This window comes from Mercenaria mercenaria, chromosome 6 (genome assembly GCF_021730395.1).
Source record: "Mercenaria mercenaria strain notata chromosome 6, MADL_Memer_1, whole genome shotgun sequence".
In the NCBI taxonomy this organism is placed as follows: domain Eukaryota; kingdom Metazoa; phylum Mollusca; class Bivalvia; order Venerida; family Veneridae; genus Mercenaria; species Mercenaria mercenaria.
In genome coordinates, this window is record NC_069366.1 from 62,204,766 (window position 1) to 62,219,383 (window position 14,618).

Below are 14,618 nucleotides of genomic sequence, written 5' to 3' on the forward strand. Positions count from 1 at the left end.
TCCTTGTCCAATGAAACAAATTGTTACATGCTTTCTAAAAAAAATGGTCGAAGTTGAAGTCATGGACTCGAAATTCTTCTAAATTCCCAACTATTTGACTTATATATACTTTTGTATAGAATGAATTAGTGTTTTATTGCTTAATTAGTTATTACAAGATGTCTCAGACAAAGAGAGCATGGAAACTGCGTAAGTAGGCAGTACAGTTTTAAATGACAGAATCATGAAATGATTCCACAATCAGAAATTAATAAAAAGCTCATGAATGGTGTCTGTTGATCATTTGTGACATAAAAAAAACTTGCCTAACTGAAAATAATTTGCCAGATTTGTTTTCTAAAACGTGAAGCTGCTTGGAGCTGTTTATGCTCAAAGATGTATAGGAGAGATCCTGTTTGTATACAAATCCTTAGCAGCCTTAGTATTTTCTATTTTTAGCACGGATAAAACAGAGATCAGATGGGCCAAAGAATTATAAAATACACAGAATGGCAACTGGCTGTAATCTTGCATGATCTCATGTCAGAGCATGAACCGGCAATATCTTTTTGTACCTTTAAAACAACATTTAAAATACATGTTACCTTCTAAAACAACATTAGTTTAATGTAAAATAGTCTTAAGACACAAAGTACAGGTTTCTTACCATCAAAAGAAGCGTGGTGATACGGTGATAATTAATTTACTGATGAGTAATCGCTTTCGCATTCAGAATGGCATGTGGAGAACGCGTCACTTCCGGTAAACGAGATCCATTCAGTTGTCAAGTTTTTTTTGCGAGATTTGCTCTATGCCTTTCAAGTTTCCAATCTGTTTATTTTTATAGCTCTTTGGGTGGGCAGACGCTGAGCGTCCATGTTTTTTGTAAACTGAAGTTTTTCTAACGGCTTAAACTTCCTCAAAACTCATATATCCAGAGCTCCAGATAAGCTGCGTATTTGCGTAGATCTATTAGGGGTGTGGAATTCCTATGTCCGACTTGTCCGACTTTATTATTATTATTATTATTTTACCAGATTTATATAGCGCCCTTTTCATGATCAATTTCACATTCAAAGGCGCTTTACATAGTTCAGATGCAGCCACACGGCGCATAATTCATCCTCTACCAGTACAGACACAGAGCGATCTGACCAGAGGGACAGATTGAGACAAAGCCCCCACGACAGAGAGATCAGAAATCAGATACAGGCTTGTCCGGCTAACTTAGCCTAGCTCGTTGCGAATAGACAGCCTGGTTCTTTAATGTGCCCGGTGTATAGCACTGATACACGCAAGGATTGCCTAGGTTCCTGACCAGTACACCTCTAGTTGGGTGGGAAACACTGAAAAGCGTTTCTGAAAACTCCCGAGTAGCTACCGGGGATCAAACCCCTGACCTCAGGATTGGAAGGCCAGTGTGCAAACCACTGAGCTATCCGTCCACCCAATACTTGGGACTTGGGACTTTTTGATGGCGGACAAGTGAATTTTCTCATTCCGTTTGTCCGCGGACAAGCACAAATTTTCTGGTTTGAAATGAAAAAAGGAAAAAAATAATTCAGAAACGCTGAACAGTGCTTCCAAGTTTATGGAGTTAATAAAAGAATTTGACGTACAAAACGGATGTTTCACCCGCCGAGGGCCTCTCGATTTCTCAGGTTTTGGGAAAACCATACTGCGTCTAAATTTAGCATCTCTTTCTCTGCGTTTTGATTGGTTCGCGTGATTTTTGCACACTATAACTCGGCGAATAGAAACCGGAAACGTAAACAATTATCACAAAGTTTTGGACAAATTCGTTGTTACAACCTCGTCTGCCAACAAAAATGGAAGTCAACAGTCAAAGCACAAAGAGCTCGCTACTACGAGTCAGGAAGTTTCATGTTTTCTAACTGTAACAGTCAGAAAAGTTCATGCTTTCTCACATGATTTCGCATGGCATCATGACCAGTCTTCCAGGTATTTCTGTTAAATGTTCGACGGCCTCGCGGACGAACACAAGCTAAAGTGTCGAAAGCTTAATTTTTGAAACAGCTACAGTATTACACTTTATTATGTTTGCTTTTGTTAATACTTGTAGATTATTGTCGAAAATAAAGAATTATTTGCATGCTTAAATGTTGAAAATCTGGGCTAGTAAGTTTTGACTGCGGACAAGTAGATTTTTCAGTCTCATTTGTCCGTGGACAAGTGAAAAATATTGTGATTTCCACACCCCTGTCTATTTACGCAGTAAAAATTGCAGAAAACCCAATTGAATTCATACAGTGTGCGTACTGAAACACAGTTAAAGTTCCTAATACCAAATCATAAAAAATCTCTTGCGTATGATATTTTCCTTATTACTAGAACGGGTACGAGACTTTAACGCTAGACCATTCACTGGTAAAACGTTACCGCAGAACAGGTTGCAATTTATCGTAAAAAAAAACAGGCCCATTCAATCTGCTGATCGGTGTTATCTGGACGCTTTGTTAACAATTTTACGCTGATAAAATGTAAAGAGGTCGCAGAAAAACATTGTTGCAGCACTAACAAACAAATTAGTGGGTTATTTTGCTGTTAAACAATGACAGTTATCTGTTTGTGACGATGTAGTGTCACCGATACTGGCTGACATCTTACGGGAGAACGCATATTGCGGTGAACACATGGTTCGGTATTGTGGATGAATTGATCTCTGACTGTATAAAGTGAAACAGAAAACAGCAGTATGGAACAACAATATCTCAGAAAACAGTAAATGATTAGAGAAAAAATATCTTTGGTACTATGAATTAAAATACACATGTTTACATTGATTACAGGCTTGTAAAAATGATTAAAAAAGACAGTACTGTTTTAATTAATCACATTTCATTATAATTTTAAATACATTTTTGTATTAAACATTGAAGGGTGCCATTAAAGAACTTTTATGTAGTTAGTCAATCCATGTTAACGATAAATACCATTTATACTGTAAGCAAAAGATACTTAATTATTTGTGCGAGATTGGTGAAATACCCAATTGATTTTAGCAAATACCCAATTACTTCTAAAAAGGCTGGGTAATGATATTATTTTTACTCAATTCAGATTTCCAATACCCTATTCAGATAAAAAGTGATGGGTAAATACCCAATTGCACAAAAAGGTTATCTGGAGCTCTGTATATCAATAATTTTTTGATCAATAGAAAGGTTATAAAACAAGCAATTTATTAATAACTTAATTTCGAAGTAAAGTGGATCAATTATGAATGCATAAATATTACAGTGTTTTTCTAAAAGTTTTGAACATCGCTACGCTGCTATTAAAATCATATGTCATTTAAAATGGTAATTCATTTTATAAAGATAATTGCATAAGAAAATATGAAAATCATAAGCATTTCAAAACTTTTTGAATTTTTAAAATCCTTAAATAAACGAAAAAGTTATTAAAAATTAAAAATTCCGAACCCATACATAAACAATGTAAAAGTAATTGTTTTGCCAACCACCAGATAAACACGTGTTAATGCGTGACGTCACGGCGATTTCTCCTATACAAAGTTATGGTAGGTTTACACTAAGAGCTATAAAAATAAATAGATCGGTAACTTGAAAGGCATAGAGAGCAAATCTTGCCAAAAAAACGTTACAACTGAACGAGATCTCATTTACCGGAAGTGACGCGTTCTCCAGGTGCCTTTTTGTATGCGAAAGAGGGACCCGGTCAATTAATATTAATTTTATACCAGATTTATATAGAGCCCTTTTCATGATAAACACATTCAAAGGGGCTTTACATATCACAAATGCAGCAACACAGGGCATGAAATTCATCCTCTACTAGTACAGACACAGAGCGATCTGACCAGAGGGACAGACTGAGACAAAGCCCCCAGAACAGACAGAGAGAACTTTTTAGATACAGGTGTGTCCGGCTAACTTAGCCTAGCTCTTTGCGAATAGACAGTCTGGTTCTTTAATGTGCCCGGTATAAGCACTGATACACGCGAAGCCGTCTTTCCTGGGAAGAACCAGTACAGGCCTCTAGTTACTCTAGAGCATCTCAGAAATTTTCATTGCCTGGACTGGGATTCGAACCCTGGACCTCTGGATTGACAGTCAAGCATTTTATCACTAGACCACCGGCCCACCTATGGTAAACAAGCAAATTCACTGAATTGGTATCCCCCGCCAAAAGGTTTTGTGGTGAGGAATGGCAAAAAATATACCTGGCCAAAAAGTTAAGGATGTTACCAAGAAGCAAATAATTTCATTAGTCAAAATCATTTTAACAGGAAATGAATGCTTTTTGGGGGGTGGGGAGGTAGGGGGGCAGCGGGCGTGACTGGGTGGGGGTACAAAACTTCACATGTTGATTATAAATATTGATGGAAAATTAAAAATGAACAAAAAAAAATTGGGGAGGGGGGGTGGAGGGGGCGCGGATGCATGATTGGGGTGGTGGGCATGACTGAGTGGAGAGTGAGTTGGGGGGGGGGGGGGGGGGAGGGGGTGTGACCAAGGCAACAACTTCACATATTTATAATAAATGTTCATGGAAAAGAATGAAAGAACTCTAATGAAATTCTACCAATTGGTTGGTTTGTTATGTACAAGTCTGTGGATTTTTTAACAATTAAAGGGCAATAACTCTAAGGGAAACTGAATCCCCACCAAAAAAAAAAAAATTGACGGGCATCATAGTGGTATGCTGGTTCATGTTTATTTCAAGTTTTATGAAATTCTATCTGATAGTTACTGAGAAATTGCTTCAGACGGACATTTTTGGGCATTTTTCATTAAATCAAGGGCAATAACTCTAAGGGAAATTGACCAATCCCAAAAAAAACTTGACAGGCATCATCGCAGTATGTTGGTTCATCTTTATTTCAAATTTCATGAAATTCTACCAGCTAGTTACTAAGAAATGGCTGCGGACGGACAATTTTGGACATTTTTCAGTAAGTTAAGGGCAATAACTCTAAGGAAAATTGATCAGTCAAAAAAAAAAACACTTGACGGGCATCAGCGCAGTATGTTGGTTCATGTTTATTTCAAGTTTCATGAAATTCTACCGGCTTGTTACTGAGAAATGGCTGCGGACGGAAGGACGCACACACGGACGGATGGACGGACGGACAACGCCATTTCAATACCCCCTCCCGATTTCATTGGCGGGGGATAATTAATTGTCACCGTATAACCATGCTTCTTTTGATAGTAAGCCAGTGATTTTTTTTACTTTTAGGGGAAGGGTGTCGGTGTCCTTTGGAGGGGGGAAAATACAACGTAAAACTTAGAAAAGGGGAATTTTTATTTGTGTTGAAATAAACTAGTTTCAAGTTTATTGATAAATTCAGGGCCCATAAGAGCATGTGACATGACATATAACACAATGTAGCATACTGATACCAGATAACCAAATAAATTTTTCAATTTGGAGGATAAGACGAGAAATTTTGAGTATTCAATCCACAGAAAAATTGAACTACCAAAATTTACAAGAGACATTGGGTCCCTTCCTAAACAAGCTGTCGCTGAGCAGCTGCTTTTTAGCTCACCTGTCACCTGAGCATGAAGTGCTCAAAGGTGAGCTTTTGTGATCGCCCTGTGTCCGTCGTCCGTCCGTCGTCAACAATTTGACTGTTAACACTCTAGAGGTCACAATTTTGGCCCAAACTTAATGAAACTTGGTCAGAATGTTGCCCTCAAAAAAATCTTGAATGATTTCGATATTGGGTCATCTGGGGTCAAAAACTAGGTCACCAGGTCAAATCAAAGGAAAAGCTTGTTAACACTCTAGAGGTCACAATTTTGGTCCAATCTTAATGAAGCTTTGTCAGAATGTTACTCTCAATAAAATCTTGGACGAGTTCGATATTGGGTCATCTGGGGTCAGAAACTAGGTCACCAGCTCAAATCAAAGGAAAACCTTGTATACACTCTAGAGGTCACAGTTTTGGCCCAATCTTAATGAAACTTGGTCAGAATATTACTCTCAATAAAATCTTGGATGAGTTCGATATTGGGTCATCTGGGATCAAAAACTAGGTCACCAGGTCAAATAAAAGAAAAAGCTTGTTAACACTCTAGAGGTCACAATTTTGGCCCAATCTTAATGAATCTTGGTCAGAATATTACTCAATAAAATCTTGGATGAGTTCGATATTGGGTCATCTGGGGTCAAAAACTAGGTCACCAGGTCAAATCAAAGGAAAAGCTTTTTAACACTGTAGAGGCCACATTTAAGACTGTATCTTCATGCATCTGGGTCAGAATGTTAATCTTGATGGTCTCAAGGTCCAGTTTTAATCTGGGTCATGTAAGATCAAAAACTAGGTCACCAGGTCAAATCAAAGGAAAAGCTAGTTAACACTGTAGGGGCCACATTTAGGACCGTATCTTAATGAAACTTGGTCAGAATGTTGATCTTGATGATCTATAGGTCAAGTTCAAATCTGAGTCAGGTGGGGTCAAAAACTAGGTCACTAGGTCAAATAAAAGAAAAAGCTTGTTGACACTCTAGAGTCCACATTTATGACTGTATCTTCATGAAACATGGTCAGAATGTTAATCTTGATGATCTTTAGGTCAAGTTCGAATCTGGGTCATGTGGGGGTCAAAAACTAGGGCACCAGGTCAAATCAAAGGAAAAGCTAGTTAACACTTTAGAGATCACATTTATGACCATATCTTTATGAAACTTGGTCAGAATGTTAATCTTTAGGTCAGTAGGTCAGGTGAGCGATACAGGGCCTTCATGGCCCTCTTGTTTATTTCTGTCAAATTTGCAGACACCACTACATTTGACCTGTCACAATATAAAACAAACTGTAAAAAATGTGTATGCGTTGGACTAGTCCCTTCCCAAAGCATAAAATCAAACCCTGACCGACTAGAAGATGGAAAACTCAACACTACCCGTCCAAACAAATAGAACGCAAATCATTTACAGACAAACATTAAACACTGTTGTTGTGCAAAATAATAAAGTGCTTCGATGATACTGATTTATCAAGGGAAGTTACTCCAACCAGTGTCGATGTAAACAAAACGCGAGATACCGCGGTGAACTGTTTTCCACATGAAAATAAATAAAATGAACTAGTGAATTATGATTTAATTGATTGGCACTTTTTTTTGTATTTTCAAAGGGGAATTTTATGCATCGGGAAGGGGAAAAAAACATACTATTTTGAGGGGGAATGGGGCTGAATTTAGCCGAATATTTTGGTGGAAAAAAAAATGCTGTAAGCAGGGTTTTTTTTTTTCAGCCGTATTTACAGCCATTATTCGGCTGTATTCCCAATGCCAAAAAGTATGTGTTTTTCCCAAAATGAGTCTAAATTCCCAATCTACATTCTGAAAAAAAATTCACATTTACAGCCATTATTCGGCTATATTCCCAATGCCAGAAAGTATGTATTTTTCCCAATATGAGTCCAAATTCCCAATCTGCATTCTGAAAAAAATTTCATTAAAATTGCACAAAAAATGACCAAGTTATGGACAATTTTGCAATGGAAGTATGTTTAAGATGTTCTACAATGTGAAACAAGTGTATGAGAAAGTGCTTAAACACATCCTTACTATATCCTATAGGACTAAATATTTCCCAGTTTGGAACATTAACACGTCAAAATTCCCAATTTTGGGGGTATAGGCTATGTTCCCAAATAAGCTAGAAAAATCCCTGGTAAGAAACATATTTTGCGTCTTAAGGCTATTTCACATTAAACTAATGTTGTTTTAGAAGCTAACATTTAACGCTTCACTAAGATGACACAGAATTTTCTATTTTGGCCCTTTCAACCTTATAGAGGTTTCATTTATGCTTTGATTTGATACAAACTTGGACAGAATATTATCTTAATGATCTCTAGGCCTGGATCGAAACTGAGTCATGTCAAGTCAAAAACTAGGTTATCAGGTGAAATCAAAGGAAAAGCTTGTTAACAACTTAGAGGCCATATTTATGACCCTATCTTCATGGAACTTGGTCAGAATGTCCTGAGCCAAGTTTGAAACTGGGTCATGAAGGATCAAAAACTAGGTCACCACTCAAATCAAAGGAAAAGCTTGTTAACACACTATCGGTAATACTTATAACCCTATATTCATGTTACTTGGTAAGAATGTTTTTATGCCCCCGAAGGGAGGCATATTAGTTTTCAACTGTCCGTCCGGTTATTAGTTCGTCACAACGTTAACTTTTTGCATGAAGGCAACATTAACTTTTTGCATGAAGGCACTTTACTCGCGAACCACTGCACCCAGGACATTCAGACTTCACATGCTAATAGTACTTATTGAGTACACAACCCCTATTGACTTTGGGTTCACCAGGTCAAAGGTCAAGGCGCTGCGGGGGCATTTGTCACCATTAGTGACAGCTCTTTTTTCTTGACGATTCTCATACCAAGTTCGAAACTGGGTCATGTGGGGTCAAAAACCAGATCATCACTCAGATCAAAGGAAAAGCTTGATTACACTGTAGAGGCCACATCTATGGCTCTATCTTCATGAAACTTGGTCAGAATGTTTGTGTTGATGATTCAAAGACCAAGTTTAACATGTGAGCGATACAGGGTAATTATGACAGGGATATAAATTAACACTCACCAAGTGCAACCAAATTTAAAGCTGGTCCGGTCAGTTTTCCAAGATAGTCGCCCAGCCGGTGAATGGCTTTGGATTCTTTTAATGTCAATATTCTGGGGTTTTCAGAGACTGTCTTATTAATATGCATGATGTCACTTAAATCAACCAATTAAAATTACCGAAATATACAACAACCAGTCAGCAAACACGGATTATTTACTCCATCACTAACAATGGGTGTGCCCATAGAAATACAGCACTAGAAAGTAGAGGTTTATTGAAGGCTGTCAAAGAGCTTAGAACGGCCTGTTGCAGTGACAGAAGGAAATATCATCAGGATTATGAAACGTCCTAAAGCCCAAATAGGACTTTAAATGAAAAATGGGCTGTTAACAGACCATGGCTGCTTAGTACACTGACTGCAACATGGTTTGTACTTTTTGTACAAGTAATAATTTTGTGACACGTTGTGAGTCCTGTAACTTGACATTGTAACAAAATACTAGAATTCAGCTGATGTCTATAAGCGTGCAGCCTCTATCAAAAAAGCCCATGAACAACCCATAACCTCAAGTGCTGCAAAAATCATTTAAACTTTAAATTAAATGCGTTCATGTTTGAGAGGCTGTGTCCTACGTTTAGAACATGTCATGCATTGGGTGATTACAACTTTCCATTTTCAGTGTGAGTTTGACGAGTGTTCTGAATTTAAGAAATTGATGTATATTAGCAGGAAGCAAATTACGAGACTTATTATTAAGTATGTAGATCTAAACCACTGTTAGTATATTTTTCTGCTAATAATAGCTGGGCCCCTAGAATTTGCCTGTAAGGAGTCCAGATGGCTAATAGGGTCTGAGTTTTAATTTATATCACTGTTATGACCCTCTTGTTTAGTCTTTATCTACTAAATAATACAAACAACAGTTCATTGAAAGTTTTAGAGTTTTATAAATTCTGCAGTTTGTCAAATGAAAAGAAGAAGATGTGTAATTTTTAGACCACTCATGCCACATTGAATAGATTTACAAAGATAATCATGACTCCATTTTACCAAGGCATGGACAGTTGTATGGCAACTCCCTTGCTTGGCATTCAGTATGAGAGGGTTGTATGAGGGGGTAAAATGGCAGAAGATTAAAGGCCCTCAAACTATTACAGTGGATGGCAAAATATCAACTCCAAGCTGGAAACTAAAATTTTCAGGAAGTGGGGATGTGCTGATATGTTAACTATGAACAATTTTAAGCTATTATTCTCTTAATCCTTTGTCTAAAACATTGCTTATTTTACAGAGGAGTTTGTAGCCCATGGTGCAAATGTGAACTGTTTGGCAATGGGTCACAAGACAGGCCGAGTGATGGTGACAGGAGGTGAGGACAGGAAGGTCAACCTGTGGACGGCTGGAAAACCAAACTGTATCATGGTATGATTACTGAGTTATTGTTGTAGACTTGTTTCATGTGTTAGCAGCTCTAAATGAGGTGAATATTCAGCATAATAGGCTTACAAGGAGAGCTGAGGCATAATGTGTCTCCCACATGTAGTAGGGGAGACATATTGATTTGTAGTTTTTTGTCTGTCTGTCTGCCTGTAACAAAATTAGTCCACGCAACTCCTCTGTCACTACTGGATGGATTTACACCAGTCTTCACAGGAGTGAAAATTGGAAAACCAAGTTGTGCATTTAGTTGGCATTTTCTGGTTTGAGAATTTTTAGAGGAGTTATGGCCCTTGATTTGTCAAATTTTATGATGTTTTGACCACTTCTCATATACCGTAAAAACTTGAATATATTACACAGGTTTTTAGCTCACCTGTCACAAAGTGACAAGGTGAGCTTTTGTGATCGCGCGGTGTCCGTCGTCCGTCCGTGCGTCCGTAAACTTTTGCTTGTGACCACTCTAGAGGTCACATTTTTCATGGGATCTTTATGAAAGTTGGTCAGAATGTTCATCTTGATGATATCTAGGTCAAGTTCGAAACTGGGTCACGTGCCATCAAAAACTAGGTCAGTAGGTCTAAAAATAGAAAAACCTTGTGACCTCTCTAGAGGCCATATATATCACAAGATCTTCATGAAAATTGGTCAGAATGTTCACCTTGATGATATCTAGGTCAAGTTCGAAACTGGGTCACGTGCGGTCAAAAACTAGGTCAGTACACGGGTATGAAACGTTGCCTGCGGCACAAAATGTGCCGCACTGAAATGAAGGCATCGCGCCTCCGGCGGCGCAGGCATTGCGCAGGATGTTTACAAAAATAACGAGCAAGGTGAGTAAAATTGAATGTTTTTGGTTATTGTCTTTTTACAGTAAAAACTTTTTAGAAATCGGGGAATGCAGCGGGATGTAGTTGTGTCTTGCCGACAAACCCATGCCCAATTTGTGAACAGATATGTAATATTGTTATTTTGCGCGTGTTTTTCATTGGATACAGTAACGTGAAAATTACAAAAGCAGTGAATATTCAGAGTCATTTCACCTCCAGCTGGAAAAGAAATGATGTAATTCTGCAGTATACCGTATAAAGACATGATATCTGATCGATTGTGATAAAATACATGCCTAGGAAAAGGCATATGCCCTCGTTCTGCCGACTTTTCAGTCTAGTGCCGCAGGCATCTCGATGGTGCCGCAGACATCGTGAGAGGCGCAGTCATCTTGAATACTATTGTAGTCAGTAGTACGTGTAATTTCGACCTTCTAACATGTATTGAAGTGCAAAAATATCAGTAACAATGTTGTTCCTTCAGTTATTATAGTAGTAAGACAAATCTTCTCAATCTGAACTTTGTAATATAAATAGCTATTTTAAGAAGTTTGCAGTATTCTGTCTCGCTGTGTTTGGGAATGGGACCAGGGAAAATCACGTCATTTTGTATCAAGCTGGGATTCAATTTCTCCCGTAAAACAGCAATATTCAATTACTAAATATCCCATTTTTAACAGTTATTGATGCTTATAGTTCAAAGCAAGGTATGAAAATCAGCATCCGAACACAAAAACTGTCATATTTTTTGCCATTTTTCAACCAATTTTAATGTTTTTGTTTTAGCATCGAGTTTTTTTTACAGTTTAGGCGTACTTTTTTATTAGCGACGAGCTGAATTCCACCCACTCCAAAAAAAATAATAAAAATAAATGAAAACAAAATAATAAAAATGAATAAATGGTGAGCTTCGCAAAAAAACAAAAACACACACACACACACACACGCACATAAAAACATGAAATTTCGCTCGCGCTATGTTTTTCTGTAACAGTATATCAGCACAAATTTCACTGTTAAGTCAAGATATTTACATACGAACGAAGAATATTTAAAAAGATACTGTTCCCAAGTTTTGTGTAGAAAAGAACCAATGAAAAAAATGTCCAAAATGGGGCTCAACTTGTTCTTATCATTTCTGAAATTCTACAAAAATATTAACGTATTTTACTCACTCTTTGTCGTTCAGCTATGATTTAGGTCTGTGCACTGACTGTACACATAAAGTTTTCGTCTGATCATAAGGTGAAATGACTTTCTTTTTCCTTTTTATATAAACTGAATGCATGTACATCCATCTGAAAACATAATATAAACAAGATATTTAACTTTCGATAGCTTCATTGCTTCTTTTCCATACAAAACTTGGGAACGGTATCGTTTTAAGGGAAGTTTCATGTTTTTACGGTTTGTTTTTTTGTGTGTCTTTTTGCGTTCCTTTTTCTTCGGAAAGCCCCAAAATAGTGATATTTCGCCATTTTTTTCGAGGGGTTGGGGGAGGGGGAGGTCGAAATTCAGCTCATCGCTTATCAAAATAGTACGCCCAAACTGTAAAAAAAAAACAAAACAAACAAAACTTGATGCTGAAACAAAAACATCAAAATGGTTGAAAACTGACAAAAGTTATGACAGTTTTTGTGCTCAAATTCTTGTTTTCATACCTTGCTTTGAACTAAGCATTAATAATTGTTACAAACTGGAATGTTTGGCAATTGAATATTGTTTTTTAGGAGAAAATAATCCTAATTCGATACAAAATGACGTGACTTTCTCAACTTGGAGGCACCTGGTCCAATCCCCCAAAAGAGCAAGAAAAAATATTGCAAACTTCTTAAAATAGCTATTTATATTACAAAGTTCGGATTGAGGAGATTTGTCTTACACAATAACTGGAGGAACAACACTGTTATTGATTTTTTTGTACTTCAATACATGTTAGAAGGTCGAAATTACACGTACTACCGACTACAATAGTATTCAAGATGACTGCGCCTCTCACGATGTCTGCGGCACCATTGAGATGCCTGCGGCACTGGACTGAAAAGTCCGCAGAACGTGGGGATATGCCTTTTCCTTGACATGTATTTTATCTCAGTCGATCAGATGTCATGTCTTTATATAATATACTACAGAAATACATCATTCCTTTTACAGCAGGATATGAAATGACTCTGAATATTCACTGCTTTTGTAATTTTCACGTTACTGTATCCAATGAAAAACACGCGCAAAATAACAATATTACATATTTCTTCACAAACTGGGCATAGATTTGTCGGCAAGACACAACTACATCCCGCTGCATTCCCCGATTTCTAAAAAGTTTTTACTGTTAAAAGACAATAACCAAAAACATTCAATTTTACTCACCTTGCTCGTTATTTTTGTAAACATCCTGCGCAATGCCTGCGCCGTCGGAGGCGCGATGCCTTCATTTCAGTGCGGCACATTTTGTGCCGCAGGCAACGTTTCATACCCGTGCAGTAGGTCTAAAAATAGAAAAACCTTGTGACCTCTCTAGAGGCCATATTTTTCATGAGATCTTCATGAATATTGGTCAGAATGTTTACCTTGATGATATCTAGGTCAAGTTCGAAACTGGGTCACGTAGGGTCAAAAACTAGGTCATTAGGTCTAAAAATAGAAAAACCTTGTGACCTCTCTAGAGGCCATATTTCTCAATGGATCTTCATGAAAATTGGTCAGAATGTTCATCTTGATGATATCTAGGTCAAGTTCGAAACTGGGTCACGTGGGGTTAAAAACTAGGTCAGTAGATCTAAAAATAGAAAAACCTTGTGACCTCTCTAGAGGCCATATTTTTCATGAGATCTTCATGAATATTGGTCAGAATGTTCACCTTGATGATATCTAGGTCAGGTTCGAAACTGGGTCATGTGGGGTCAAAAACTAGGTCAGTAGATCTAAAAATAGAAAAACCTTGTGACCTCTCTAGAGGCCATATTTCTCAATGGAACTTCATGAAAATTGGTCAGAATGTTCAGCTTGATGATATCTAGGTCAAGTTCGAAACTGGGTCACGTGGGGTTAAAAACTAGGTCAGTAGGTCTAAAAATAGAAAAACCTTGTGACCTCTCTAGAGGCCATATTTTTCATGAGATCTTCATGAATATTGGTCAGAATGTTCATCTTGATGATATCTAAGTCAAATTCGAAACTGGGTCACGTGGGGTCAAAAACTAGGTCAGTAGGTCTAAAAATAGAAAAAACCTTGTGACCTCTCTAGAGGCCATATTTCTCAATGGATCTTCATGAAATTTGGTGAGAATGTTCAGCTTGATGATATCTAGGTCAGATTCGTAACTGGGTTATGTGCGGTCAAAAACTAGGTCAGTAGGTCTTAAAATAGAAAAACCTTGTGACCTCTCTAGAGGCCATATTTTTCACAAGATCTTCATGAAAATTGGTCAGAATGTTCACCTTGATGATATCTAGGTCAAGTTTAAAAGTGGGTCACGTGCCTTCAAAAACTAGGTCATAGGTCAAATAATAGAAAAACCTTGTGACCTCTCTAGAGGCCATATTTTTCAATGGATCTTCATGAAAATTGGTCAGAATTTTTTATCTTGATGATATCTAGGTCACATATGCTCAAAAACTAGGTCACTATGTCAAATAATAGAAATAACGACGTCATACTCAGTTGAACACTGGGTCATATGGGGGTAGGTGAGCGATTCAGGACCATCATGGTCCTCTTGTTTATGATTTTTTTCATTTTCACAAAAGTGTGCGTAGGGGTAAAGCTTTGTTCATTTTCGTCAAGCC

At 37.5% G+C, this 14,618-nt stretch overlaps 1 protein-coding gene across 3 annotated transcripts in view; it reads left to right on the forward strand.

Moving 5' to 3' along the window:
- The window catches only part of LOC123548739 (katanin p80 WD40 repeat-containing subunit B1-like), a 115,877-nt gene that overhangs the window by 618 nt on the left and 100,641 nt on the right, over positions 1–14,618 (forward strand). Inside the window, exons 1-2 of one of the 3 annotated variants that reach the window (XM_053546089.1) lie at positions 10–189; positions 9,854–9,984. In XM_053546089.1, the coding sequence (XP_053402064.1) occupies positions 159–189; positions 9,854–9,984 (162 nt within the window). In that variant the 5' untranslated portion in view covers positions 10–158. Of the gene's footprint in view, positions 1–9; positions 190–9,853; positions 9,985–14,618 lie in introns of those variants that run through there. The other 2 variants (XM_053546090.1, XM_053546091.1) reach the window with 2 other exon arrangements.